Genomic DNA, 23,536 nt, shown 5'->3' with positions numbered 1-23,536 from the left:
TCAGAAAATAATACTTTGGTGCAAAAAATGCTGCCAAGTTTACAAAACCTTATGCTGCAGTGTCTTTCGCTCAGTTAGTCTCAAAGGTGCTACAGTCTCTTTGTATGCTCTCTTCTGCAAAGGCATGGGTTCAGACTGTGAACTGGGATGGTCTCCCTCTCTCTTCTCCCAGCAGGAGGAAGATACTCAGGGAGACAGTGCCGAGAAGGAGTCTACTCCACCAGAGCCTCCAGATGATGGAAAGAGGCATGGGTTCCTCATCCTAAGCCGTGAAGACTCCACCATGGTGAGTTGCTGGGCAGCCCTATGGCTTAGATCCCTGGCTGTAGCAAGTGCTAGTCCTGGAAAGGCCAGGAACTAACCACTGATTCATGTAGCCGACTTTTGCCAGCTGGGGTGAAACTACCATATGTGTGGGGAGTGGGATAAAATGAGAGCATGGCTCCCCTAAATAAGAAATCTTCAGTCCCTAAATTTCTAGCATTGCAGAGAGTGAGATATTGAAAATGAGCTATGCTTAGAAATCTTCATTTTGCATTCCTTTGGTCACTTAGTCTGTCTTTTTTCTATTTCTAAATGCTCAACTGAAGTTTTAAGTTACTGCTATGTTAGAAATTTGGACCCTGAAAGAAAATGTTGTGGGTGGGAGATGATTCTTATTGAGGGTAATGCCTTCATTTCCTTCTCATGGTGTAGCCGTTCTGTGCTGAGCATCCTCTTTCTGCCTCCCTGTCTCCCTCCCTTCTGTTGTGTTTTTTTGTCTCCTAGATCCTGCAAACAGGCCAGGAAATCATGGAGCTGGACACAAGCGGCTTTGCCACCCAGGGGCCCACTGTGTACGCAGGCAACATTGGGGAGAACCGTTACATTGTCCAGGTGTCTCCCCTGGGTATCCGACTGCTGGAAGGAGGTGGGTGCAACTGGTTTCTGGGAAAAGGATCAGCTTCAAGTAACATCTTTCCCTAGAATCACAGAATCATATAGAAGAAACCCCTGACTTGGAACAGGAAACAGAGACTTGGGCAAACTGGGAGGGCTTTCCCACTTGGTTTATTACTATTTATTTAGTTTATGTGAAGTCAAAGGGTTTCATGGCTAGCATCCATAGTTTTTTGTGGGTTTTTCAGGCTATATGGCCATGTTCTAGAATAGTTTATTCTTGATGTTTCACCAGCATCTGTGGCTGGCAGCTTCATCACAATAAAGCAAATCATCACAATAAAACAAATGAGCAAACAGTTAAAGTGATTAAAGTGATTAATAAGAAGCTATCTTGTTAAAATAGCACTAATTTAAAAGCACTGAAAATATTACAGTAACGATAGAAGGGAACTCAGATCATCCAGTAGAGCCTACTGCTCCATGTCCTTCTACTGGAAGCAGTGCATCGCATGGGGACATGGGAGGGGGTCTTCATTGCTGTGGCGCCTTGTTTAAGGAATCACCTTCTCTTGGAGGCCTGGTTGGAGCCAGTGTTTGCCTCTCTTAGGTGCTCTGTTAAAACGTAGCTCAACTTTTGATGCTTAATCATGTTGTTTCTTAGAAGTGTGCATGTGTACACTTTTTACTGTATGCAAAGGGATCTTGTAGCACCTTTGAGACTAACTGTGCAAAAGAAGTTACAGCATAAGCTTTCATAGACTTCAGTCTACTTCCTCAGATTCAAGTCTGCCAAGTCTACAAAGACAAATGTTGCAAATTCCTTTGCTCAGTTAGCCCCAAAGATGCTACAAAATTCCTTTACATACTGATATTCCAGACTAACATGGCTATGTCTCTGAGTTTTTACTGTGTTAGCCTTTTCTGCTGTTTTGACCTGGCAATTTGTTTAATACACTTTTATCCTATTTTACATTATTTTATTGTTTTTAGTCTGAAGTGCCTTTAAATTGTTTGTTTTAATTACGTGCCACCTTTAGATATCATGATAGAACGTGGAAAGAGAACAGAGAGGTGATCGGCCTAGCCTCCTGGGAGCAGCTCCTGAAAACACTGTCTCATGTAACCTCATTAAACCTACTTGCGGAGAAACTGGGAGCATTTTATAGCAGAACTTGGAAACGTTCCCTGTTTGGAGAACAGAATCCCTCAACCAGTGTGGAGGATTCTGCACGTTCTCATCCCCAAAAGGGGACTTTTTCCATCAGAAATTGTTATGCACAAAAAGAGGAGCAGTCATCCTATTTGATGACTTCAAAATTAGAGTCGTCGGCCCTCTTGGTGGCCATAAGTTTTAAAGACATGGGGCAGTTTTCATCTGAATATTTTGACATAAGGTGTGATTTGACAGGGAGCGGAGGCCCCAAATCTAAACTTTTCCCACCTGCAGGTTAAGAGGAAAAGAGTGGGGTTTCCATCACAAGAAAGGACGGTTTCATTTTTGGACTACAGTTCAAAGAATTTCTCAGCTAACATGATCAGGGCCAGGAATGTTGTGGGATTCTGGGAGCTGAAGTCCAAAACCACCCTTTTCAAGCTGTGTTTGATCACACCATGTAATCTGGGGGCCTTGGTATAATGGCCAGTTGTGGGTGGATGGAGGCAACCCAGGGTTAGTGTTTGATCCACATCTTAATCACCTGTGGCTCTGCCCTCACAGTGAACCAGTTGCACTTCATTCCTGTGGACCTTGGCTCTCCCATTGTGCAGTGTGCAGTGGCTGACCCTTATGTGGTGATCATGAGCTCCGAGGGGCAGGTCACCATGTTTGTGCTGAAGAGTGACACCTACGTAGGCCGGACACACCGCCTCACCTTGCAGAAGCCCCAGTTGCACCACGTGAGTAGGTGCTCCGGCCACAATTGGTGCAGGGTGGGGATTGGCAGAGTCTGAGGGAGCTGTGTTTGTTCTAAAACTTATCCCTGTGTGGAGGGAACATGTGCTTGTTACTGCAATGACTTTGTGTTCATGTTGCATTGCAAGTGCTTAGAATTTAGCATCTGGTGTGCAGATATTTCAGTGTCTGGGTGGTGAATCTGCTCTGGTGTTTTGGTCTGAACTTTGAAGGTGCTAAATTTAGTAGATGTGTTTAGAGGTGAGAGGGGCTAGAGACTTGGGATAGTGAGTCCACTGTAGGTTTTATTCCAAATTTTCAAAGAGTTGTCCAGGGTCCCAAACTCTGTCTCCCAAAATAAACTCTGGTGGGATACAAATTGTGCGGCGCTGCTGCGCAGGAAAAAAGGAGCCCCAAAAGGCTCCTTTTTGCAGCACCGTAAAGCACTAGAGACGGCACAGAGTTGCATTGCAGCTGCGTAGACCTATTTGGAGACTGTGCAGCTGCAACGTAACCGTCACGTGCTGCATCTGGCAGGTGCGCTGCAGCTGTGGCACCCTCATCACATGCGGGGGCTGCAGGGCGTGTGGGTGCTCCGCCCACCAGGCAGCCCTCGTACGTGACAAGGGCGCCTCAAAGGCCCATCTGTTCTGGGCCATAGTCTGCCAAAATAGACTCTGCACCTCAGATAGCTTAACATTCAGATTAAACCCCAGAACAATTTCACTGTCTCACTGATGTGGAGTCCACAAGCCACTATTGCAAGTTTTTCTAGAGAGAAATGCATTTTATTTTACTTCTTTAAAAATAGGAATTTGTAGCCTACATAACATTTGCTTTGCAGAGATAAGAATGCAAACATCCAGAGTGTTTCTGGTGATCTGGCATTGCATGTGTATGGGAGGCATTCTATGTTAGTTCTCTCAACCTTCCCTTGGGCTAGCAGAAACAGACTACGTTGTGCCAATGAATTCAGATACCAAAAGTGCTCAAATCTCGATGACCTTAAAATTCTCCCTACCCCATGATGATTTTTATGTGTTTTTTGAGCCTCTTGGGGCTAGGGCCCATAGAGGCCTTTTTTTATAAACAAAAAGAAGTAATTTGGGAGCACCTTGGAGCCTGCCTGTAGGTTGCACTTTGCCCAGCCTTTGTTTAAAACAAGGAGTTGGCTTCCATGTAGCTCAGTGTACTCCTGAGCTATGCATGACACTCAGTGCTGCCCCAATTCTAGCACCCTGGCCTGTTGCATCTTGCTTTACAAGACCTTTGCATCTCCCTCTTCCAGCAATCAAAGGTGATTGCGTTGTGTGTGTACCGGGATGTCAGTGGGATGTTCACCACCGAGAGCCATTCATCAAGCTCCCGAGATGAGCTCTCTTTGAGGAGCCAGTCGGAATCAGAGGCTCCCATTCAAGATATCAGGTGAGGCTGTGGGCACCATGAAGGTTCCCTCCCCCTTTGTATGACTTTATATATACTTTTATTTGTATTTTTCTTAATTTTTGTACAACACCTTGAGTCCTGGTTTTGGGAGAAAGTGGAGTATAATAAAAATATTCTGAAGGATTTCATTTTCGTATATAAGCATGCCCTATATATTGCTAGATGTGTGCGTGTATATTCCTCCAAGTCGGCTTATGGCGACCCCATAAATTTCATAGTGTTTTTTAGGCAAGGAATCTTCAGAGGTGGTTTTGACAGTTCCTTCCTCTGAAATAAGCATACAACTGACCCTGCTTAGCTTCCAAACTCAGACAGTATCTGGTGCCTTGAGGGTATTTAGGTCAGTATAAGGTAAGCTTTATTGGTGGTAAATGATGTAGCAGATGGTTTACAACAGAACATCATCCCAAACACTTTGCTGGTGGGGTCTAGCATCTCTTCACAGCTAGTGGTAGAACAATTAATTAACACCTAAACAATTAATTCTACTCAAAATATCCCAGGCCCTCAATGCAGTTTCCTAGGGTTAGCTGTGGGGTATACCCTCCTCCCAGACTGAAACCAATGGAAGAGAGACTCTAAAGGGTTATACAGGTTGCATGTCCCTTATCTGGAATTCCAAAAGCCAAAACTTTTAATGGGTAGCTGAGATAGTAGCATCTTTGTTTTCTGGTAGTTCAGTGTATACAAACTTTGTTTCATGCATAAAATTATTTGAAATACTGTATAAAATTACCTTTAGGCTATAAGGTGTATATGAAACTTAAATGAATTTTGTGTTTAGACTTGGGTCCCGTCTCTAAGATATCTGATTATATACATATATGCAAATATAGGTATTCCAACATCTAAAAAATAATAATAAATCTGAACTCCAAAGCAATTGTCTCCCAAGCATTTTGAATAAGGGAGACTCAACCTGTATAATGAAGAAGAAAACAAAGAAAATGAAATTGTGCAAGCGTGACCTATCTTTCCTCCCTAGCCAGGGACACTCATTGCTGTGTGAGTGATGTAGGCAGGTTAAGAATAAGAAAACTCACTCTCCCGGTCCATTCTCATCCATCATATCTCTCCCAGCCGCAAAACTGCCAAGTTTATGCAAAAAGTATAAGACAAGATCACTAATATAAACAAACCCTTTAATGCCACTAGAGCACTGCTAACATTTGGCATGATGTCAGCAAGGACTCCACAGCCCACCTGCCCCTTGGCAGAGGCTCAGCTTACTATAGCTTCCCAGGAATAACTGTTCCTTCTGCCTTCTCTGGTTTCTTCCATCTCGTGCAGCAACACGGTAGACGATGAGGAAGAGATGCTCTATGGAGACTCCAGCTCTCTATTCAGCCCCAACAAGGAAGAGCCTCGTCGTTCCAGCCTACCTTCGGCCGACAAGGACCCTCACCAGTACAAGTCAGAGCCCACCCACTGGTGTGTGCTGGTGCGGGAAAATGGGGCCATGGAGGTGAGTCTCGTTCTTTTCCCAAGAGCAGGAGGCCAATCCACAGGCCCCTGGCTGTTCTGTTGACTAACTTGTGCCTCTCTTTTCCCCTCTAGATCTACCAGCTGCCCGAGTGGCGCCTGGTCTTCCTGGTGAAGAATTTCCCCATGGGGCAGCGAGTGCTTGTGGACAGCTCCTTTGGGCAGCCTGCCAGCCAGGGTGAAGCCAAAAAGGAGGAGGTCATCCGCCAGACTGAAATGCCACTGGTCAAAGAGGTGCTCCTAGTAGCCCTGGGCAACCGACAGACCCGTCCCTACTTACTGGTGAGTTCTTGAGCAGCTGACCTTTGCACTTAAGCTTTGCTGGTCACTCATGATTCCTTTCTCTGGGCAGAAATAAGTGTGCTGTTTATGACCTATAAAGACCTGTCTGGGTTGCTCCCAGACTGTCTGAAAGACCTTACCACTTTCTGTCAGGCTGCCTGAGTTTTGAGATCTTCAAGGGAGAGTTTTCTTTCGGCTCCATCACTGTCACAGTTACATTAGGTGGGAGCGTGGAAGACAACGTCCCAGATTCTGGGAAACTTCACCCAGATTCTGAAATTCCCTCCCACAGGAAACTCACTTGGTCCCCTCTAGGTTTCTTTTTCCACGGGCAGGCAAAGACTTTTTTACAGGTTCAGTCTCCCCTATCCAGAATTCTGAAATCCAAAGTACTCCAAAATCCAAAAATGTCCATATGGGTGGCTTGAAACAGTGATACCTTTGCTTTCTGATGGTTTAGTGTATGCAAACTTTGTTTGATGCAGAAAATTCTTTAAAATATGATGTATAAAATTACTTTCAGACTATGTGCATAAGGTGTATACAAAGCATAAATGAATTTCATGTTTAGGCTTGGGTCCCTTCACCAAGATATCTCATTATGTATATGTAAAACACTGGTTTGAAGCATTTCAGATAAGGGAGACTGAGCTTGTATTTAGAAAGACTATCAGCTATGAACTGCTGCTGGCAGAGGGGTCTTTTAATGGAAGATGCTGTACTTTCATCTTCTATATATTGTTTTAAACACTTAGCGGCAAGTAACAAAGCCTATGCAATTTTAGGCTGCATCAATAGAAGTATAGTGTCTAGATCAAGGGAAGTAATAGTGCCACTCTATTCTGCTTTGATTAGGCCCCACCTGGAATACTGTGTCCATTTCTGGGCACCACAATTCAAAAAGGACATTGAGAAACTGGAGCCATTTGTCCAAAGGAGAGCAACTAAAATGGTGAAGGGTCTGGAAGCCATTCCCTATGAGGAACGACTTAAGGAGCTGGGTATGTTTAGCCTGGAGAAGAGAAGGTTAAGAGGTGATATGATAGCCCTGTTTAAATATTTGAAGGGATGTCATATTCAGGAGGGAGAAAGCTTATTTTCTGCTGCTCCAGAGAACAGGACCCAGAACAATGGATGCAAGCTACAGGAACAGAGATTCCACCTCAACATTAGGAGGAACTTCCTGACAGTCAGGGCTGTTCAACAGTGGAACAAACTTAGGAGGAACTTCCTGACAGTCAGGGCTGTTCAACAGTGGAACAAACTCCCTTGGAGTGTAGTGGGGTCTCCTTCCTTGAAGGTCTTTAAACAGAGGCTGGATGGCCATCTGTCAGGGATGCTTTAATTGTGATTTCCTGCATGGCAGGGGGTTGGACTGGATGGCCCTTGTGGTCTCTTCCAACTCTATGATTCTATGATTCATAACTGTTTTAATTTGGTGTTTTTAACAGAATTGCTTATGTGATGGTTTTAAAAATATAATAAGTAGCTTTTTAGCTGTACTTTTAACTTAAGATCAACACTTAGGTCTTGTGGTAGGGGAAAGGGGCATGTGTAAATCAAATGAATACATAAATAAAGAGAAATAACACCTTTCCTTATTGTGTCTATGGAATGAGCTAGCTGAAGTGTCATTCCACACATCCAAAATCTTTGGGGAGGTATTTCAGCCATTGGGGGGTTCCATTGAAAAACTGGGAAATCACTAAAGGATAGTTATGGGGAAGCTCAGAGGGCTGATTTGACCCTGCAGCCTAAGGCTTCCCACCCCCTGCCTTAGTGACTCCTCTTCCTCTCCCTCATTGCATCATTCATGAGAGAGATCTTGTATTGTTAGTCTTTTTGCTCCTGTATAACAACCATGAGGTGCTGGTGTGCAAACACCTTTTGCACATAATGATAGCACTATCTTACAACTTGTACGCCCATCAGGGCTCTCATCAACCTATGAGACTATTGGGTTTTATTTTGGGGAGGCACTAGGGAGTTCCTTCTCAGAATTCTATGATTATTGTTGTGTGCCTTCAAGTCATTTCCAACTTATGGCAATATTCTAAAGTGAATTTACCATGCGGTTTTCTTGGCAAGATTATCATGGGATTTTCTTGGCACAATTAGTTGAATTGGCCATTGACTTCTTCTGAGCCTGAGAGCATGCGACTTGCCCAAGGTCACCAAGTGGATTTCCACGACTGAGCTGGGAATTGAACCCAAGTCTAGAGAGTCGTCGTCCAACCATGTTGGCTTCCCTAAACTGCAAATCCCAGGATTCCATCAGATTGAACTATGGCAGTTAAAGTGGAATCATAGTGCTACCATTGCAGAGAGTGAAAGGTGGCAAAGTGATGCTTAATTTCTGTTTCTCCCTGTTGGCAGGTCCATGTTGATCAAGAGCTGCTCATCTATGAGGCCTTCAACCACGACTCCCAGCTGGGCCAGACAAACCTCAAAGTGCGCTTTAAGAAGGTAAGAGTCACCTTATTTGGACACTTAAGTATGGTAGGCTCTTTTGAAAACCTCTCTCTGTTCTAGCAAGAGCATCCTGGCTGGTATCCACATACCCTTCTCTGCTTCTCTTCATCTCTCTTTCCTCCAAACCAGGTTCCTCACAACATTAACTTCCGAGAGAAGAAGCCTCGTCTGTCCAAGAAGAAGCCCGAGAGTGTAGGAGGAGAGGAACTGGGTGTCCCGCGAGGGCGGGTGGCCCGTTTCCGCTACTTTGAAGACATCTACGGTTACTCAGGGGTGAGTCTTGGTGGGGGCATAGCAACAAGATGGATCCTCTTCTGGATGTAGGACTATCCACAAGAGACACATCTTCTTTAGTGGTAGGTGGTAGCTGCCATGTCATTGCCTTGAACTTACACCCCAGAGCAGATTCAGTGATCTGCTGATGTAGAAGCCACCAGCCACTCCTGGTGCAGTCAGAGATATTGTTGGTCTCCAGCATGAGTGACTGCAGTTCAGTGGAAAAAATGCCTGCTTTGCTTGTGGAAAGCTGTTGGATCAATCCCAGCATTTCCTGTAGCAGGAATCCACAAAGACATTTCTCTACCCAAGATTCTGGAAAGCAACTGCCAGTCAGTATAAGCAAAAGTGGGCTCAGGGTGTCAGACCATCTGACCTAGGTATAAGCCAGTTCCAGCTCTTTCATAGTTGTGGCATGTGCTTATTCTTCCCAGGTGTTCATCTGTGGTCCCTCTCCACACTGGTTGCTGGTAACATCTCGGGGGGCCCTGCGCCTGCACCCCATGACCATTGATGGCGCAATTGAGTCCTTTGCTCCCTTCCACAATGTCAACTGCCCCAAGGGCTTCCTGTACTTCAACCGGCAGGTACATAGGGCTTGAAGACAGGCACTGGGAGAATTTGGGCTCTTGCCACCTGGATAGGCATGTCTTCCCTCCCTCCCTCCCTTCCTTTCTTTCTTTCTTTCTTTCTTTCTTTCTTTCTTTCTTTTTTCTGTTTTTTTCTTCCTCCCTCACCCATCCATTGCCTGCTCACTACATTTAGGGTGCCTTTACTTGCTGGGAAGGGCAGGGTTCTCAGTGAGCTGCATGGCAAGAAGCTGGGCTACATGGCCCTTGCAGCTCTTCCCACTTAGTGATTCACTGAGATGGAAGCCATGCCTGTGTTCTGTGTCCTGCTGCAGGGGGAGCTGCGCATCAGCGTCTTGCCTGCCTATCTTTCATATGATGCGCCGTGGCCTGTCCGGAAGATCCCACTGCGCTGCACAGTGCACTATGTGGCGTACCATGTTGAGTCCAAGGTCAGTCTCTATGTGATATATGTGTGGTGTAATTTGACACACAGAGGTGCTGCTGGGGTCAGGTTTGGGGACCTGACATTTCAGATGTCCTTCAGAGCACACCTGTGTCCTTCCATCACCTCCTCCCTCCTTCCAATACTTGAATGAATTTGCTTTCTTTGGCAGGTCTATGCCATAGCTACCAGCATCAACAACTCTTGCACTCGGATCCCTCGCATGACGGGAGAGGAGAAAGAGTTTGAGACAATTGAGCGAGGTGTGTGAGTTTGCAACTAGCACGGGTGGAAGACCCGGCTCACTAATAAAATGTGCTCCTGGTGAAGGTTCTTCCCAGTCTTACCTGGCTTTCTCCAGTAAACAAGGTCTGGTGTATCTTCACTAGGCTGAATGCCACTTGGATTATAAAAAGCGAGGTGGGTTTGGGACTCTCCCATCTCCCCAGGAAAGAAGCCACCTGCCTCTTAGCTAATAGAAACAGAGAGATCTACTTGAAGTTCATTCAGACCCTTGTATTGTCTCCTCTGACTGGCAACAGGTCTCTCAACACTCTTCCAGCTCAGAAGAGTCCTTCCTCTTACTTTCTGCCTGAGATCCTTTTAAGACAGGGAGAGGAATTGTGGCCCTCCAGAGGTATTTCTGCAGGACAGGGTGTGGACTTAATGGCCCTTGCAATCTGTCCCAACTCTATCATTTTGTGATTCAGTATTGTTGAACTGCAACTTCTGGCATCCCACACCATGGACTAGCACTGTTGAGACTTGCAGTCCAATAATAGCTGCCTGATTCCCACCTCTTTTAAAAAAAACAACCCGGAGAGACCAGGAATTGGACCTGAGACCTTTTGCCTGAAAAGCAGGGCTCTGTCACTGAGCTGTGGCTTCTTCTGTCCAGTTCTCTTAACTATTTCAGATAACTCCGATAACTCAGTTATTCTCCCATATAAACTTGCCTGTCATTTAAGATCTTCTGGGACGCCCTTTCCATCCCACTACCTTTCCAGGTACACCTGGTAGGAACACAGGAGATAGGACCTTCTCAGTAGCTTCCTCCAGGCTCTGGGAGCTTCCATCCAAGAGAGGTTAGGCTAGCACTTGTCTTGCTGTCCTTCCCTAGGCAGATGAAGACTTGTATGTTTCACTGGGCCTTGGAGGGCTGATAACTCAATGGGAAAGAATCTTGCTTAATGTTCTGTGTTTATTGTTTTTCTTTTTAATGGTTGTGCTTCTAATTGCTTTTACTTCTTTTGATGGTTTAATTATGTTTTTAACCTTTGTATGAAATGAACATTTAGTGGCGACTGTTTAATTTTTGTAATCCCTTCTGAGTCTAGGCTAGGAAAAAGGAGGGAATATAAATCACTACTACAACAATTAATTGTGTGGCAACTTCTCTCTTTTCTCTCCATCCCATCCAGATGATCGTTACATCCACCCACTGCAGGAGGCCTTTTCTATCCAGCTCATCTCTCCTGTTAGCTGGGAGACGATCCCAAACACCAGGTGAGTGGAGGGTGTCCAGACCTTGGGTACAGGTCAGAATCTAAGGAAAATTACTTCCTAGGTATACTATCCATCTTCCTAGGAAGGCCAAGAGAGCAGGAATGTTCTCATATTTGGTAAGAGTCCAAGTCTGAAACATGGGAGGAGCCTGGACATGGCACAGACCTGCTGAGCAGCAGAAGGGGAGCTAGACCTAGGTGTGTGTGTGTGTGTGTGTGTGTGTGTGTGTGTGCTGGAAACAGGATTGCCAGGTGTCCCTTATTTGAAGGTTGGAATGCTTGTCCCTTTCTCAGACTGAGGAGTCAAAAATCCCATATTTTGGGGTGTGTGAGTGAGAGAGGAAGAGATGATCTGCAAGTGTAACCACATTTGAGTTTCAAGTTATTTAGAATTTTAATCATAGTTGTGAAAGCATTTTTGATACGATTAAAACAGATTCAAAATTCTTGATGCCTTCCCAAGGAGGGAGGGAACAAATAGGGATTTTCATAAAGTGCATCTTAAAATAACCAAAGGCCTCAGTCCTATATTCCTGCAACATAGAAATATCTGCATGTGGATCTGCTGGCATGACTTGGGTAAGTCACACTCTCAGTTCCAGAAAATCCAGTGATAGGTTTGCCTTGGGGTCACCATAAGTAAAAAAATTACTTGAAGGCACAAGCACAATGTTAATTTTACTGAGGAATACACTCTAAGTTAACTGAAAGTAGAAATTAGAATTTTTGTTGTGTGCCTTCAAGTCAGTTCCAATTTAGGGCGATGCTAAGAACCTGTCATGAGATTTTTCTGAGGCTGAGAAAGTGTGACTTGCCTAAGTTCACTTAGTGGGTTTCCATGGCGGAGCAGGGATTTGAATTCTGGTCTCCAGAGACTTATTAATAGTTACTTCTTGATTGTCAACCCAACCTGTCATGAGTTTTGTCTGTCCCTTATTTGAAAACCTGGCAGCCTTCAAGGGAAGGGAGGCATGCAGGTGAGGACCTTCCACTCAGCCCTTCCTCTTCACCTTTTGGATCTTCAGGATTGACCTGGAGGAGTGGGAGCATGTGACCTGCATGAAGACAGTGTCTTTGAAGAGTGAGGAGACCGTCTCAGGTCTGAAGGGGTACATTGCTGTGGGGACTTGCCTCATGCAGGGCGAAGAGGTGACCTGCCGGGGCCGGGTGAGTGTGACTCAAGGGCGGCATGAGTAAGAGCAAGTCTCTTGTGTATCGGCACATCCCTCTCTCCCATCCAAAACTTCTCAAACGCATTGTCCCACAAAGCCACTTGCCAGCTGCCCTGCCTCACTTTTGCAAAATCTTTGTCCTTCAGTTTCCATTCTTCAGCTTAAATCCAGTCCATCTGAAAGACTGTATCTTCCCTATACAAGGATTCCCAAGTTTTAAGATCTTTGGGGACGGGCAGTTGGTCCCCTCCTTGTCTTTTAAAGTTCTAAATTAATGTTATTAAATAAATTGTTGTTTAATACTTTTAAAAAATTTGTATTCATATTGTTTGAGTTGTTTCATTTTAAGATTCAGAGTAAGCTGGCTTGGGTCCCATATGGGAAAAAATTGATATGAATTAAATAAATAATAAATCAAGCCACTATTCATTGCCCTGTTTCATGATGCAGGGTTGTTAATGTTGACCCCTTCTCGGGGATAGGAGACAGGTCCACCGAGATTGACACATCCACGAAGAAGCCCAGAACATATGCATTCCTCCAGTATGCTAGTTCTAGGCATTCTAAGAAGGAGACAGAGGGCAGAATCCTGTTAGTGATATACAGCCATGGATACTTGGTTTTGGCCAGGATGCAGGGAGCTGTTTTGTAGTCCTTTGCACTGTCCCAAACCTCTCCCTGGCAGTTTTCAAGCCCCAGAAGGGGTTGGGTTGGAGAGGTAAAGTGATTCCAATGATAAAGATGCACAGGGGCTAGGATAAAAGGAGCACACTCTATATGTGAGTGCACTCTCCTTTTCCTTCCCCTCCAGGGAACAGACCAAATGCCTCTTTATACCTGGAATTGCCTATCATTTTTGTCCCTTTTCCGTTGGTAAGGAGCAGGAACCACAGCTTCTCTAGGTTTAAAGTTGCTGGATTGTGTGGAGATGACATGGAACTGTGAGGTCAGACCATTTGGTCAGTGTAGCATCTTGGCCAGCAGCTTTTCACTCTCTTATGCTTGAGCTTTTGCCCATCTGTCTTTCCCCCACAGCTCTTCATAGCTGCACATTGCAGTACAGATGGGAGTTACGTGGTCCTCCAAATTATGTAGTTTCCAGCATTCATCACCATCAACAATACTGACTAGAACTTTTGGGAGTTGTAGTACAATAATAGTTTGAGGACTGCATTGACCCAGAGTGCAAATATATTACTCTGGAAACATTCCAGATTCCTTCTACTGTGATAATTGTATTATGGCATTTAATCCGGTTTAAGGGTATTATTTGATTGTGGTGCATGTTTATTGAACCCTTTCCTGTATTGCTATGTACTGTATATGTATTATCCTACTTGTGAGTATGTATTTTCCCTGGAAAATGATTAACCATCCATTATGAAGCCTCCCCCTCCCTCCAGTCCATCTGCCTTGGTCCAGGCCTTGGAGGTAGAGAGGAACTGCTGGACCTCTTACCCTTTCCCTCCACCACTCCCTCCTCCTTCTGTATCATGTCTTTTTAGATTGTAAGCCCGAGGGCAGGGAATCGTCTAACTAAAATATTGTATGTACAGCGCTGTGTAAATTTACAGCGCTTCATAAATAAAGGTTAATAATAATAATAATAATAATAATGTTCTGTTTTAATTTTTGCTTAATGCCAGTTCTTCACTTCCTAAGCTCACAGAGGTGGCAATGCCCCACCTAGAAGCCTTCCAGCCTGCAGTGGAAAATAGGGTTGATGGTGGAAGGGGAGAGGCTGGACTTTCTCATCCAGTAGTGTCCAAAATGGAGCCACCTTGGTGGTGATGCTCCAGTTTGATGCTTTCTCACTGCCCTGCCCTGCCCTGCCCTGTCTTTGCAGATCTTGATCATGGACATCATTGAAGTGGTTCCAGAGCCTGGACAGCCCCTCACCAAGAACAAATTCAAGGTGTTGTATGAGAAAGAGCAAAAGGGCCCTGTGACTGCCCTCTGCCATTGCAACGGCTACTTGGTGTCAGCTATTGGCCAAAAGGTGAGCAACAGCTTACAGTAATTTAAAAGACCCATTTCAGTCCGGTTTCAGGCCTCATTATGGGAAAGATTCAGCTTTTGTTGTCTTGGTAGATGGCCTGTGTTGGCAACTGGACAGGGGTAGTGTGTCCCTTTTGGTTCTGTTGGACTGCTTCTCTCTGGAAAAGACCTTGGAGGTACTGTTCTGCGGTGCCTCTGCTCTTTCCTAGAGGGGTGCTCTCAGAGGGTGGTGCTTGGGGGGGGGGGTCCTAATTGACTCCTTGGCCATTGGTCTGTGGTGTTCCTCAGAGTTCAGTCTTACCTTATTTGCTATTTACATGAAACCACTGGGAGAGATTGTGTGGAGTTTTGGGGGGTTAGGTGTTACCAGTGTTTCTGATGATACTCAGCTGGAGTACTCCTTGCCAGGTGTCCTTGAGCCAGTTGTAGCTCAGTTATGAGCTGCTCTCCTGTCTTCTCTCTCTTTTTTTTTTGTGGTAGTGGGGAGACTTAGACTTTAGGAAGGGAGAGGTGCTCCCAGGAATCCTCTTTAATCTGGATGTGTATATGCTTGGTGGGCCGAATTCAACCTGTGTGCCAGGGATTCCCCTTCCATGTGATACATGGTACAGAATAAAGATGTGAGAACAGCTTTCTCCCTAAGAGGTACAGTGCAGATGGGGGAAATGTTAAGTGAATTATGGCAATGGGGCAGTGGTTTCCAACCTTTGGTCCTCCATATGTGTTGGACTTCAGGTCTCATAATTCCTGACTGTTGTCCAAGTTGGCTGGAGCTTCTGGGATCTGAAGTCCAAAACAAATGGAGGATCAAAGGTTGGGAATGGGGTAACAGAGAACCACCTGGTGATGATGCTTGCTCAGATGTATAGAGAGATGAAACAGCTGTAGCCGAGTAGGGGATTTCTAAAACAAGTGTGGGAGCATGTTTAACAAGTATGATCCTTCACATAAGGAGATGTGAAGGAGAAGATAGCACCAGGATGGCAGATGATGTGGTGAGACAGGCCTGAATGTAGGAGATCATAGAATCAAAGAATTGGAAGAGACCCCAAAGGTTTCTGTTTAAAAATCTGTTTAAAAAAAAAAAGCTAAGAAGTGGAAGCCCCTTTGCTTATGTCTACCTGAACCCTCTGCATGTCTGTCCCTGTCACAGATCTTCTTGTGGAGCCTGAAGGACAATGACCTGACCGGTATGGCTTTCATCGACACGCAGCTCTACATTCACCAGATGATCAGTGTCAAGAACTTCATCCTGGCAGCTGATGTCATGAAGAGCATCTCGCTACTCCGCTACCAGGAGGAGAGCAAGACATTGTCGCTTGTCAGCCGGGTACGGAGCCCCAAGTATCCTGCTGGGGAGGGGTGGTGGAGAGTGGCCCTTTAAGCCTGGCTGTGCCATACTGACTGATCTTTCTGGTTCTCTCTTGCTCCCAGGATGCCAAGCCTCTGGAAGTTTATAGTGTGGACTTCATGGTAGACAATGCCCAGCTGGGATTCCTTGGTGCGTAGGTGAGGGGATGGTCGCTGGGCCAGGGTAGAGCCAAGGTGGATGGGTTGCTGCACTGAGGTCCAGTCTAGCTACCTCCAAACCCTATAAAACTTAGGTCCACACTACCTGACAGATTGCATCTCGCCCTATTAGCTTTCCCATACCCTGAGATCCACAGGAGAGGTCTTGCATAAATTTGGGTATTTATTTGTCAGCTTATTTTCACATGTGAGTCCTGTAGTTCTGGGATAGTAAGATGAGAGTGATATGGAGTGATCAACTTTGTTGGTATCTTTTGCAGTGTCGGACAGGGATCGGAACCTCCTGGTCTACATGTATCTGCCAGAAGGTGAGAGTAAAACCACAGTCAGAGAATCAGTCTTGCAAGGGATCCCCAGGGCTGTGTAATCCATATCCCTTCCAGGGTAGGAATCTCCTGCTAAAGCACCTCTGATAGGTAGATGTCCAAGGAGCTTGAACGTTGGGTTCTGTATTCTGGGAAGGAAGGTTTTGATTAGCCTTCTCCTTATTTCTCATCCTTGTTAGAAACATAGAGTTGGAAGGGAGCCCAGGGTTGTCTAGTTCAACTCCATTCTGCCATGCAGGAATACCCAATCCAATACCTCCCTGTGACAGATGGCCATCTAGCTTCTGTTTAAAAACCTACAGAGAAGGAGACTCCACCATTGTCCTGGGCAGTCTCTTTCGTTGTTGAACAGCTCTTGCATTTAAAAAATTCTTCCTAATGTTTAGGTAGAATTCCTTTTCTTGTAATTTTTTGTGTGTGATTTGCACACCAGTTCTGTCTAGTCTTTGGCACTTCCCTGGTAAGGACTGCATCCAGCTTTTTACCAGCACAGAGTGCTGGTAGAGATGTTTGGGCCAGATCCTGCTTCCCAGAACTTCAGCTCCACAATCCTGCTTTCTCTATGAGTTGTCCTCACACACTCGTCTCCTTTCCCAAAACCATCCATTTCCTTTTCTCGTCAGCAAAGGAAAGTTTTGGTGGAATGAGGCTCCTCCGTAGGGCTGATTTCCATGTGGGTGCCCACGTCAATGCCTTCTGGAGGACACCATGCCGTGGAGCCATGGAAGGGCCCACCAAGAAATCCAGCGCTTGGGAGAACAAGCATATCACCTGGTTTGGTAAGTGGAGACAGAGGGGGCATAGTGGGGCTGTGTGAATCATAGAGCTGGAAGGTACCTCAAGGGTTATCCAGTCCAATCCCATTCTACCATGAAGGAAGACACAATCAAAGCACCCCTGACAGATGGCCATCTAGCCTCTGTTTAAAACCTCCAAAGAAAGAGACTACAATACACTCCAGGCAGACTATTCCTCTGTTGACCAGCTCTCATCATCAGGAAATTCTTCCTAATCTTTAGGTGGAAGGCATGGATTTAACATGGGAGAGTTAGGAAAGCTATTTTTGTTAAGACTTGAAGTGAATTTGGAATCTGTTGTTCAGATATTGTTCAGCTAAGTCCTATTGTGCATCCTGACTAAAGCAGTACAGTTGAACTCACTGGATTTCCTTGTGGATTGACTCACTATTCAACAATTGAGTCAACGGACTTATTCTGGTTGGGGCTAACCAACAGGATTCCAACTAATGAGTTTCAAAACTAAATTTTCTACAGGTTATGTGTGTGGTTGCCATTAGTTGAAGCCAACTTAATTGCATGTAACACCAACACATATTAATATTAACCACTAATATACACTAGGGTGCATAACATACATAATGAAACCAATATAAGCAAGAAAAATATATGTTAAGATCCTGCTGTATGAGTAAGAGAACTGAGGAGGGAAGCAGTCTAGTGCCAGTCTGTAAAACTGGCCAAATAGTAATCAGAAAGTCTCAACAAAATCAGTGAAGAGTTACTGTATAAATCCAATTCTAGGTGAGGAGGATTGCAATTGAATTAATTGTGAGCTGCTTTGCCTGTAATTGGATTCAACCAGTGACTCACAAACCTTGCTTAAAGTTCATTTATGAGAAAGATATTTTCAGTCTGCATTTAGTCCGTTTTCTTCTTTTGCCTTTTCTTCATGGCCGCTGCACCCACAGTCATCCTATGAACGTTTGTCCAAAAGAGTCCATCCTGAATTTCCAGGGGGCCTTTCACACAACATAGTTACAGCCTTTTGATTCCACTTTAATTGCCATAATGGCATCTTGTGGAATCCTGGGACTTGTTGTTTGGTGAGGTGTCTGGCAGAGACGTTTCAATACTCCTGCCTAAAGTGCCAGCCCTAGGATTCCATAGGATGTTGTCATGCTAGTGAAAGTGGAATCATAATGCGATGGTTGTGTAGGGTGAAATGGCTTGGATCAGAGACTTAACTGCTGCACTGAAATCAGCTTTACCCATGGATCTCATTAAGCAGAATGGGACACCAGAGTCCCAGGAGGCTCTTAGCTTACCCTGGGGTCATGCTGCTGCCACAAAAGAAACCAGTGGCGGGACCTGTTTGACGGGGCCTGAAGTGGCTGTGCTTCTCTCCCCAGCCACTCTGGACGGTGGGATTGGGTTGCTACTGCCCATGCAAGAGAAGACGTACCGGCGTCTGCTGATGCTCCAGAATGCTTTGACCACAATGCTGCCCCATCATGCTGGACTCAACCCCCGTGCCTTCAGGTAGGTGAGAGTCTGGAGCTCCTCTTCCTGACTAGCACTGCCCCAAATCTTCCCACCATCTTGATTTCCTTGTATTGGTCCTGCTGGAAACTGAATTTGCAGACTGGGTTGTTGGTTAGGAGAAAGGACTCATCCTCACTGAAGGAGATACATTTGGTGACTGGTGACTTCCTTTGAGACAGTGGACTGTGGTGGAAAGGATACCTACTTATTCTGCAGTAAACCTTAATTCAGGGGTCATGCGGCCTTTTAGAGGTAGGTCACCAGACTGCAGCTCCCAGCATTCCTCACCATTGGCTACCCTGTCTAGAACTGGTGAGAACTGCAGTTTGGCAACATCAGGGGTGCTGTGCAGTTCCCACCCCTGTCTTCATTTCTACAAATGGAATGCATCTGATGAAGTGGACATGACTCCACAATAGCTTATGGTACAGATTTCTTTTTCTTGGTTAGTCTCAGAGGTATTACATCGGTGATTCTTAATCTTTGCTGTACCATGGACCCCATCAAAATATATTTTGTTGCTGTGGACTCCTAAGACTTAAGATTTAAAACCCTAGTACTGTAATATTAATGAACCATTAACAATTACACCATCCCTTAAGCCTTCTCTCAAAGGAGCTGGAGAGGAGGGAAGACGCCAAATATGCCTGGGGATTCCATCAGAGAAGCCACACCTGTCCTGGCAAGACCTGAACAGGGCTGGCAATAGCAGGACCTCTCTTACTTAATTAGATACATACCTCGCTTTAAGGTGCGTCACTTTAGAGCACTTCACTAATGATGGCATTTTTCAATTATGCACTACAGAGCCATTTTGTTACCTGCCCTCACTCTGTTTATAGCGTTTGTGCACTTCATGTCGGAGTTGTATTCTGGCAATTGTATTTATTATTTTTACATTTTCATATTTTTAGGCATAGTGCTGTTGTGCACTGAATAAGTGATACTGTAAATATGTTTTTAGGCTTTTGTATACATTGGCAAGTAAAAAAAGGCTGTGATTTGCTTTAAGGCGATGTTCACTTTATGGCAGTTTCCTGAAACTTAGCCCACTGAGTTAGCAAGGTATACTTTAAAAAAAAAAAAAAAAATAGATATGGAGAGCTAGAGAAAGAAAGAAAGACTGCATGCTGGATGGATGGACTCTATTAAAGAGGTCACAGGCATGAACTTACAAGACCTAAGTGGAGCTGCGAAGGATAGGGAGTCTTGGAGCTGTCTCATCCACAGGGTTACCATGAGTTGATATCGACTCAAAGGTGGTTAGCCAGCACAACAAATTTTTATTTTATCTCAGAGCTCTCATTTTGGGGGTTGCCATGAGTCAAAACCAACTTGACACCAAATAAGAATATGCATTGTATGAACAGCAAAGAAGATGTGCCCTCTTAGCGATTTCTTTGTGCTGCGCTGTGGCCATTACATGAGCAGTTTTGGCAACTATAAAAATTTCTTGGTGTGCATTTGCGGGGGAAGGCAGACTTGGGTGCACTGGCTTCTCTGGCTTGGCTGTGCCAAATTCTCTCTTTTCTTTTCCCACTAAATGTAGTTTGCAGAGGAGGCAAGATTTCCCACCAAACTGTTTTAGGCACTTTAGGTGCTGCAAGCACATTGTGAGAAGGTGGCAGTCCTGATTTGCCACCTCTTCCTCTTACACTGTCCCTCTTAGGATGTTGCACATGGACCGGCGCATCTTGCAAAATGCCGTGCGGAACATCCTAGACGGGGAGCTGCTGAACCGTTACCTGTACCTTAGCACTATGGAGCGCAGCGAGCTGGCAAAGAAGATTGGCACCACCCCTGACATTGTGAGTAGAGCGTGGGAAAGGAGGTAAAGCTAGAAAGGCACCTTAAAGGAGAGGTGACTTCATGTCAGTAACATCTTCTGAAACTCCCCTCCCATGTCAGATCTTACAGATCTTGTGTTTGGCTGGTTGCAAAACATGTTTAGAGATCAGAGCCAAAGGTTATTATGAGTGGCATCCTGGCAATACATACATACATATGTACATACATGCACACCTCAGCCTTTCTGGATAGGGTTCAGGGGGTCTATTCTCTAGCTTTTTGCACAATCTAAAATCTCAGCCCTGCTGCCTCAGCAGCTATCTAGCCCTGGGTGGGAACGCTGCTACTTACTGGTAGGGAGAGGCAAGGAAGCGTGGAGGCAGTGCAGATGCCAATGATCCAGCTGCTCTGGGCTTCCTGGGGAAGGAAAAAGAGGGTGTACTCCATTTGTAAGTGCTTTCGTTTCTTTCCCCCTCTGAGTCAAGACCTGCTCACTACTGCTTCATAGTTTGAATATCCTCTCCCTATCAGTAAGCAGTAGCTGGGGTTTTACATTTGTTGGGGGCAGACAGAGAACATGGAACTGTGCCAGCATAACTCCACAAGTGTAGGATCTCAGCCTGTGAGTGTCAAAGACTTCAAGGGGGAAATCCAGGCTTGTCAGTTCCATTGGCAGGGATCCTCATGGTGTCTGACTCGTGCTTAAACTCCTCTATGGAAGTTGTTGGGCATTTTTGTTTGCTACAGAATGGCTGCATTCCAATCAATGTGGCAGAAGTGGGTTGACCATGCAGTGCGTGTCCAGTGGTGCAGCATTACTTTTCTCTGTCATGATGGTGTTGTGCAACCAGCACCTAACTGCATGAGCATGAAGTTACACTCTCTCTCCTCAATGTAGGATCTCAGCCCTTGTCTCCAGAATCCGGGTGCAAGGATTGCCTTGAGACCTTTTCCCTCTCTGTCCCCCAACAAGCCTTACATGCTCAGCTTCCCTTCCTGGACCCTTCTCAGGTCTCTGTTTTGCCTTTCTCTTCTTCACAGATCCTGGAAGATTTGCTGGAGATTGATCGTGTCACAGCTCATTTTTAGGTGGCTCTGTTCCTCCACTTTTGTATAGTCTGTCTGGCCTGACTCTCTGTCTGTTGTTCTTGTTACATGTATGGGTTTTTTTAAACTGGAAAATGTTTGTAAAAAAAATAAAATTATAATTTCACAATGATCATGCCATCATTTTGTGGAACAACTAAGAAGGTATGTTATTTATGTTTGTGTATTGTGGGTGGTTGCATGTAATAACCTACTTTGGAAGGCAGTGAACCCTCCTTGGGAGGTTTTAACGGTGGATTCCTGCATTGGCATGGGGCTTGGGAGCCCCTCCAACTCTATGATTCTCTAGCAGTGGAAGAGGAGCCATTCATGGATGCGTTAGCTCCTGCTGCCACCCAGGTGAAGCAAGGGACCATACTTAATTAAAAAACCCTAGATCTGAGCCCCCACCCCCAGTTCTTTTCCCTCACCTAAGCCAGAGCTCGCTGTCATTTTTTCAACCTTGCGAGATTGAGAACATAGTGAGGCCTGCACACATTCCTTTTAAAAATGGGGCAGGGCAACAGCCGAGATGGTTGAAAACCCCCAAACAAGGAGACTCCGCCACTCTCCAAGCTGTCAAACAGCTCTTGCCGTCAGGATGTTCTTCCTAATCTTGAGGTGGAATCTCTCTTCCTGTAATTTTAATGCATTCTTCTGGGTCCTATTCTCTGGCGCTGCAGGAAACAAGCTTTCTCCATCTTCAGTATGACATCCTTTCAAATATTTAAACAGGGCTATATCACCTCCCAACCTTCTTTTCTGCAGACTAAACATATCTAGCTCCCTAAGCCACTCCTCCTTCCAGGGCTTTATGGTTTCCAGACCCTTCACCGTTTTGGTTGCCCTCCTCTGGACACACTCCAACTTGCTCATATCCTTCCGAATGTGTGGTGCCCAGAAGTGGACACAGTATTCCAGGTGAGGTCTGACCAAAGCAGAATAGATTGGCACTATTACTTCCCTTGATTTAAACAATAGACTTCTATTGATGCAGCCTAAAATCGCATTGGCCTTTTTACTGCTGCATCACACTGTTGACTTGTGTTCAACTTGTGGTCTACTAGGACTCCTACATCCCTTTCACATGTAGTCTCCTAAAGCCAGCTGTCCCTTTTCTTGTATCTATGCATTTCGTTTCATTATTATTATTATTATTATCATTTTCCCTAAGTGCAGTACCTTACATTGCTCCCAGTTTAAATTCATTTTGTTATCTCTGGCCCAGATTTCTATTCAACTGAGGTCATTTTGAATTTTGATCCTGCCCTCTAAGGCATTAGCTATTCCTCCTAATTTGGTGTCACCTGCAAATTTGGGAAGCAAACTTCTTTTCTGTTATCCAAGTCACTGGAGACCAGGGTTCGAATCGACACTTGGACCTGAAAAGCCATGGGCAAGTCCCACTCAGCCTCAGAGGAAGGCAATGGCAAGCCACCTCTGAACAAATCTTGCCAAGAAAACCCCATGATAAGTTCGCCTTAGGGTTGCCATAATCTGGAAGTGGCTTGAAGGCACACAACACAGACAGACAGACAGACAGACACACAGTGGCACCAAAGGTCTGGTCTGAGGGGATTAAATCTCTGACAAAAGCACAGAGCCCAGACTTCCTCAGCATGGAGCCATGGCAGTTAAAACGGTGTCAACCTGCATTGTTTCTACAGTGTGGCAGAATGCAGCCCACTGCAGGGCAGCTGTGGAAAGCCTCACCAGAAGGCAAGGGCTTTTGTTGTTCTTGGGCCCCGGAGCTCTCTGAGGAGGGAAATGCCACAAACATCTCACAAATGATACATGAATATTGATGAAATATCAATAATACTATTGATAAATAATAATGAAATATCAGTTATAATATTTAGGAATAATAATGAGGTATCATTCATAATGACAATAGTAACAGTAATACAGAGCCATTCTCCTTTTCCTTCTCCTTTTGTGTTGTAAGCCTGAGGGCAGGGAGATGTAGGCCGCCCTGAGGGCCTTTCTGGCCGATGATGATTAGGGTATAAGAAAGAAAATAATAAGCGAAATATTCCCACAAGACTACAACTCCCAGAATGCCTCGGATCCCCTTCTGCCGCGTGATTGGTCCTCCCCTCCT

The 23,536-nt window shown here is 45.2% G+C and overlaps 1 protein-coding gene across 4 annotated transcripts in view; it reads left to right on the top strand.

Annotated features, from left to right (window-relative positions):
- CPSF1 (cleavage and polyadenylation specific factor 1) overlaps positions 1-21,563 on the top strand; it is a 40,905-nt gene extending 19,342 nt beyond the window's left edge. For 2 of the 4 annotated variants that reach the window (XM_089518132.1, XM_089518134.1), the window contains 21 exons: positions 173-286; positions 769-910; positions 2,600-2,778; positions 4,062-4,198; positions 5,510-5,684; positions 5,777-5,983; positions 8,360-8,449; positions 8,585-8,728; positions 9,166-9,318; positions 9,636-9,752; positions 9,918-10,008; positions 11,167-11,251; positions 12,276-12,417; positions 14,269-14,421; positions 15,574-15,750; positions 15,855-15,921; positions 16,211-16,258; positions 16,900-17,055; positions 18,426-18,555; positions 20,228-20,366; positions 21,388-21,563. In XM_089518132.1, the coding sequence (XP_089374258.1) occupies positions 173-286; positions 769-910; positions 2,600-2,778; positions 4,062-4,198; positions 5,510-5,684; positions 5,777-5,983; positions 8,360-8,449; positions 8,585-8,728; positions 9,166-9,318; positions 9,636-9,752; positions 9,918-10,008; positions 11,167-11,251; positions 12,276-12,417; positions 14,269-14,421; positions 15,574-15,750; positions 15,855-15,921; positions 16,211-16,258; positions 16,900-17,055; positions 18,426-18,555; positions 20,228-20,366; positions 21,388-21,435 (2,694 nt within the window). In that variant the 3' untranslated portion in view covers positions 21,436-21,563. Of the gene's footprint in view, positions 1-172; positions 287-768; positions 911-2,599; positions 2,779-4,061; positions 4,199-5,509; positions 5,685-5,776; positions 5,984-8,359; positions 8,450-8,584; positions 8,729-9,165; positions 9,319-9,635; positions 9,753-9,917; positions 10,009-11,166; positions 11,252-12,275; positions 12,418-14,268; positions 14,422-15,573; positions 15,751-15,854; positions 15,930-16,210; positions 16,259-16,899; positions 17,056-18,425; positions 18,556-20,227; positions 20,367-21,387 lie in introns of those variants that run through there. The other 2 variants (XM_089518133.1, XM_089518136.1) reach the window with 2 other exon arrangements.
- The last annotated feature ends 1,973 nt before the right edge of the window (positions 21,564-23,536 follow it).

This window comes from Sceloporus occidentalis, unplaced genomic scaffold (assembly GCF_023333645.1).
Source record: "Sceloporus occidentalis isolate IW3139 unplaced genomic scaffold, rSceOcc1.0.p SCAF_3, whole genome shotgun sequence".
In the NCBI taxonomy this organism is placed as follows: domain Eukaryota; kingdom Metazoa; phylum Chordata; class Lepidosauria; order Squamata; family Phrynosomatidae; genus Sceloporus; species Sceloporus occidentalis.
Note: the sequence above shows the minus strand (reverse complement) of the source record. Positions and strands in the feature narration are given on the sequence as shown.